General features: G+C 42.1%; 1 protein-coding gene across 1 annotated transcript; it reads left to right on the top strand.

Moving 5' to 3' along the window:
* Positions 1 to 2,872: 2,872 nt before the first annotated feature.
* LOC129808531 (uncharacterized) lies at positions 2,873 to 5,030 on the top strand. Its single transcript, XM_055858310.1, has 3 exons — positions 2,873 to 3,118; positions 3,237 to 4,470; positions 4,588 to 5,030. Exons 1-3 carry the CDS (start codon positions 2,873 to 2,875, stop codon positions 5,028 to 5,030), a joined length of 1,923 nt encoding a protein of 640 aa, XP_055714285.1.
* Positions 5,031 to 5,843: the final 813 nt, after the last annotated feature.

Below are 5,843 nucleotides of genomic sequence, written 5' to 3'. Positions count from 1 at the left end.
TAAAATGAATCCTGGAATCAAATTTACACCAAACTACTTTCAGGACACTTAATTCCAATGATTCATTCATAGAATCCTAATTTAGTTTATAGTTTACTTAATATTAGAGAAAAAAGATGAAGTGTTTTTCTTCATCATTAAAGAACAATAGCAAAATTGCACATTTTTAAACTCAAATTTAAGGTATTTAGAAAGGTGAAATGGAAGTTTAATAATTAGCAAACTATTTTTGAACTATTCAAAATTATATTTGCTAAATCAAAATTGTAAATTAATCAATAGTTTACGAACTATTGAAGATTTAAAATGTCTTGATTTCCCCGATTTTCCCATCAATAAGTGGGTCACCCGGCAATAGAGAAAGACGACACAGGGAAAAACAACAATTCGCGATTCGCGCAATCAGTCAGCAATTTTCTGTGAAGACAGAATATAGGGCATAAGAAAATTGCAAAATTAGGTTAAATAATTAGGAAATTAATATTTTTAGGACAGTGCTTGAAGTGGGAATTAGCATTTAGTATATAAGATGTAAAATTTGAAATAATAAATCAGATTAAAGCCTACAGTCATTGAGAGTTCCAGTTTTTCTCAACAGCAGCAGCAAAGTACGGCGGCACTACATATAAAGAGTAAGTGCCTTAAATTGTCTTTGCAGGGCTTTCTTCTCAAGTTCCAGGGCCTATCAGTTCGGCGGCACTTGCGTGCCCATATAATCAGTGGCCCAGCTCCAATTGCCTCCAGTGGCAATTTAGAGTCGGCTTTCAGAGAGATTTCTAGTGAATCTTCTGCTGAGATCCTGTACTGAGGCTTACCACAGCCGAGTTGCGTGCAGATTTATCTGCCTTCCCCAGAGAGGCAACTGATTGTTGCCCATAACAGGTGGCATTTCTGCCTAAGACCTGAGGCTCTTTAGCCAACCATTAGGGGCTGTCGAGAGACGCCGGGGACAACTCAGCCAGGATCCGCAGACCAGGAAGCTCCTGGAAGCCACTCGAAGAGCAGGGAATTATTCTGAGCTATTCGGAGTAATTTCCTCCTCTAGCCTGAGCTCTGCTCAAGGCGGAGCTTGGACATGGTCCTTCGCCCCTTCAAGAATAGGAATTTATAGTATCAAAATTTTTATTCTTACCAGTGGCCAGAGACTACTTCACCTCAGCATATTCATCTTCTGAAGGGAAAGGCGGGCAAACCGAACAACAATCTCCGAAAACGCCAGAGCTACTTGTGGTCGACGACCACGAAAAATCTCCAAGGACACAGGCGCCAAAATCCGAAGAGATTAAGGAAAAGGTCAGCAAGTGGCTGCAGGACAACGCTCGGAGAGCAGAACAACGTCCGGAAGGTTCATCAACATCTCAGCCCCCAAGGAAGCCCAAAAAGAAGATAAGCATCGACGACTGTCTTCGACGTAGGAGAGGGGATCCTCCAGAGCCACGGAACTTGAAGTACAAGATTCCAAAAACTTCAGGAGCCCAACGTCAGCCAGAGCCGCAGCTCTCTCAAATTGACGAAATCCCATCACCGCAGAAGAATCTACGCCGAAGATACCAGGCACCCGAAAGGAGAGTCTCCAAAGAACACAAGAGATATTCTTATCCACGTTCCCAGATTCCAACATCTACCTATCGATATAGGCCTTTCCTCGAGAGAGAGGATAATCTCCGGATACATCTAGAGAACAGGAGGGAAAGGAATCAGTAAAAAGAAGATAACGTGGATAAGATCTCACCAAGTACGTGTTCTACAGCACAGCAGTTAACCGCAATTCTAAAAAATCCCCAAGTGTTAGGCCTGCTGCAACGTCTCCAGGGACAGCCACCAACAACTCCCGTTTCCAGCCAAATCACCCCAAAAAAGAAGAAGAGGGCAGGAAAGAAAGTACGGGAGAGAAAGCTGAGGGCGGCTTTGCGCCGCTTGAAGAAGGAAGTTTCAAAAAAGAAAAAAGAATAAAAACTTTTTGTATTCTTTAAAGAAAATAAATATATCAAAAGTACGTCACCATGAATATTGATGAGACTGTACGTTTCCAGCTAAATCTCCTACAAGGAATTGTGAGATTGGGGGAAAATTTTAGGAATGAGGGCCGCTCTAGGAAAAAGGCAAAAGGTTCCACTTTCCATGATGAGAAGCTGGCCCACTTGGAGGATCTGTGGACCAGCTTCAAAGAAACACACAAAGAACTCTTAAGAGTTATTGACACGTCCCACGAATACGTCACTGAGGGGACATATGCCACTGCAGAGCTTAATTATGATAAAGTAAAAGCTCAAATAATTGCAGCGAAAAAATCGGACTTTTTAGAACTTGAATCACCCGCACTACAAAGCGGTGAATCATCGAAGACCCCAAAGTTAACTGGACTACCGACACCTATCGGGGAACAGCACAGGAATAACCAAGAGGGGCAAACCACGGATACCTATCCAACGGATCCAAACAATATTGATGGCCCGAGTGGCAATAAAAGCCTGATTGGCTTTAAATCCCGGCTAAGAGCTATATTAGCCACAATAGACAATGAGAGAGAAGATCTCAATCAAGAGGAAAATCTTCGCTCTGGAACAAAACGTCCGAATGTTCCAAAACTTCCTTCAATCCAAATCCCCAAATTTGAGGGAAATGAAAACGAATGGCAACCGTTCATTGAAATGTTCTATAGTGTCATTCACAATAATCCAACACTCACAGTGGAGTGGAAAAATTGCGCTATCTACTCTCTTACCTCAGCTCATTCCCAAAAAAGCTGATTGAGCGACTTCCACTCACCAATGCAAATTATGAAATTGCCCTAGACATTCTTAAAAAGCGATATGACAACAAGAGAGTAATGGTAAGCGCTTATGTGAATTCAAACATCTCATACAAGAAGATGAACAATGGATCGGCCGGAGATGCCATACGTCTGCATGATGCAGTAGATTCATGCCTAAGTGGACCTAAGAAATTAGGCTATGATGTTGCGCACTGGGCTCCAATTATGGTGGCAATTGTGACTTCCAAATTTGACGTAGAGACAAACAAAGCCTTTGAAGAAAGTCTTTCGGATATTACGGAGGTTCCAGATATGGATACAGTGCTGAAATTCCTACTAAAACGCTACAGAGTTCTCCGTTCAGTGCCAAAAGAACAACAGAATATAAAAAAAAGAGGAGAAAAAACAGCGATCACTACATGCTACAAACGCTAGCAACTTGACCTGCTCTATATGCAAAAAATCGCATACGCTTGCACAGTGCGATGACTTTAAGCAAATGACGTCGTATGAGCCATATAAACATGCGAAAGAAAACAAATTATGCTTCAATTGCTTAATGCACAAAACAACTGAAGAATGCAGAAGTAAGAAAAAGTGTCTCACATGTCAAGGTCGTCACCATACACTTCTGCACTTCGAAAAAAAGAGCAAAGGGGGTAAAGATAAGAAATCCAAAGCCCACCATGCCACAAAAGTAACAAATGACTTAACTGAATCAGATGATTCTGATGAAGAGGTCGTAGCACTACACACAGGAAGCAGTGCTATTGTTTTACCCACTGCTATAGTAAAGATTCAAGACAAGAATGGAACTTGGCATTCTTGTAGAGCTCTCCTTGACACTGGTTCAGGAGACACATTCATATCAGAGGATACAGCTCAAACGTTGAAACTCCGAAAAACCAAAACAATCACCAACATTAAAGGCATTGGTGATGTAAATGCCGGCACTTGTAAGGCCACCGTGGACATCCACATAAGTCCACACTTTTATTCCAGCTTTAAAGCATTCACTACGGCATTGGTAATGCCAAAACTCACGTCACTTCTGCCATCCAATAAACTCAGAGTGACACTTAACGCAGAAAAATACAAGGGGCTTACGCTTGCAGATCCAACCTTCAACATCCCAGGATCAATAGATTTAATCTTGGGAGCAAACATATATGCTGCAATTCTGAAAAAGAATCTACAGAAAGATAAAAGCGGCCTCATTGCTCAAGAAACTAAACTTGGCTGGATCATTGTGGGAAAAGCCAAAAAGCAAAAACCCACAACAGAAGTGATCAGCATGGTCTCACTAGCTGAGATAGACAAGACACTCAGAGAATTCTGGGAAATAGATGTCGGTAATGATACAACTCAGGAGCTAGAACAAGAATGTGAGAGTCACTTCAAAGAAACTCATAGTAGACTCCCAGATGGTCGTTACCAAGTCAGACTGCCTTTCAAATCAGACAATGAGTTGCAGCTTGGGAACTCAAGAGGACAAGCCATTGCTAGATACCTTTCTATGGAAAGAAAATTCAACACCAACCCTGAACTCAAGTCTGAGTACAGTAAATTCATGCAGGAGTATGAGTCACTCGGACACATGACGATGGTTCCGGATTACTTAGGGCCACCGCAGAAGGTTTACTATCTTCCGCACCACGCTGTCTTCAAGATGGATAGTACAACAACCAAGGTCAGAGTGGTATTTGACGCCTCATGTAAAAGCTCATCAGGGATCTCCCTGAACAACATGTTACACACTGGACCAAAAATACAACAAGATCTTACACAGATCTTAACCAGGTGGAGAAAATATTTTGTTGTCTGCACCGCAGACATTGAAAAAATGTTCAGGCAGATCAGTCTTCAGGAAGAAGATCGCGACTTCCATAGAATACTTTGGAGAGAAAATCCAAGGGAAGCTATCCGGGAATACCAGCTCAACACTGTCACATACGGCACTGGCCCAGCAACCTTCCTGTCGGTTAGAGTTTTGAAACAATTGGCAATGGATGAAGGTCATAAATTCCTAAAAGCAGCAGCAGTTCTCCAACGAGACTTTTATGTCGACGATATGCTCACAGGGGCACACTCTGAAGATGAGGCGAGAGAACTGTATACTCAAATAACAAAGCTGATGGCTCTGGGAAGCATGAACATCAGGAAGTGGACAAGCAACTCTAAACAGCTATTACAAGTCATTCCTGAAGAATCTCGAGAAAAAGGAGTCATCGAAATCAAGAAAGACGATACAATCAAACCTCTGGGAATACATTGAAACCCAACAAAAGATGAATTTCAATTCACAATCCAACTCAGTCTCGATGGACATTGGACAAAGAGAGGCATTTTATCAAAAATAGCCTCCATTTTCGATCCAACGGGATGGCTCTCTCCCGTAATACTTAGAGCTAAGCTAATAATGCAATCATTATGGAAGGAGTAAATTGGATGGGATGACAAACCCTCCAATACATTATTGAGATCTTGGAAGAACTTCTGTCAAGACATATCTGCAATTCAAAAAATACGTATTTCACGATGGACGGGATATGCACCTGTAGCTGAAGTACAACTTCACGGCTTCTCCGATGCATCGGATCGTGCATACGCTGCATGTGTACATGAGGGTCACTCACGAGAATGTAACGTATATAACACTGCTTGCTTCAAAGACAAAAGTAGCACCGCTCAAAGGAAAGATAACCATTCCACGAATGGAACTCTGTGGAGCTGTTCTACTTGCTAAACTTCTAAAACATACTGCAGACTCACTAGATATGGAAATATCACAGATGTATGCTTGGTGTGATAGTGAGATCACTCTAGCTTGGATAGACAAAGATCCGGCAACCTGGCAAACATATGTAGCCAACAGAGTCAACAAGATACATCAACACACATCAAAGAACATCTGGAAGCACGTCGCATCAGAAGACAATCCAGCTGACCATGCTTCCAGGGGATTGTCTGCAGCAGATTTGGTGGATTGCAAACTGTGGTGGCGGGGCCCAAGATGGCTTCGCCATGATCCGGATTATTGGCCAATCAACAATGAAAATGAACACTTAAAAGAGTTCGAAAAGGCTCG

This window comes from Phlebotomus papatasi, chromosome 4 (assembly GCF_024763615.1).
Source record: "Phlebotomus papatasi isolate M1 chromosome 4, Ppap_2.1, whole genome shotgun sequence".
In the NCBI taxonomy this organism is placed as follows: domain Eukaryota; kingdom Metazoa; phylum Arthropoda; class Insecta; order Diptera; family Psychodidae; genus Phlebotomus; species Phlebotomus papatasi.
Note: the sequence above shows the minus strand (reverse complement) of the source record. Positions and strands in the feature narration are given on the sequence as shown.

Excerpts from the sequence above, each read along its gene's own strand:
- LOC129808531 (XM_055858310.1), top strand. The coding sequence starts at position 2,873 with ATGAACAATGGATCGGCCGGAGATGCCATACGTCTGCATGATGCAGTA. Across the intron at positions 3,119-3,236 it reads GCTACAGAGTTCTCCGTTCA|TGCGATGACTTTAAGCAAAT; the intron begins GTGCCAAAAGAA and ends ACGCTTGCACAG. Across the intron at positions 4,471-4,587 it reads AGTGGTATTTGACGCCTCAT|ACATTGAAAAAATGTTCAGG; the intron begins GTAAAAGCTCAT and ends TCTGCACCGCAG.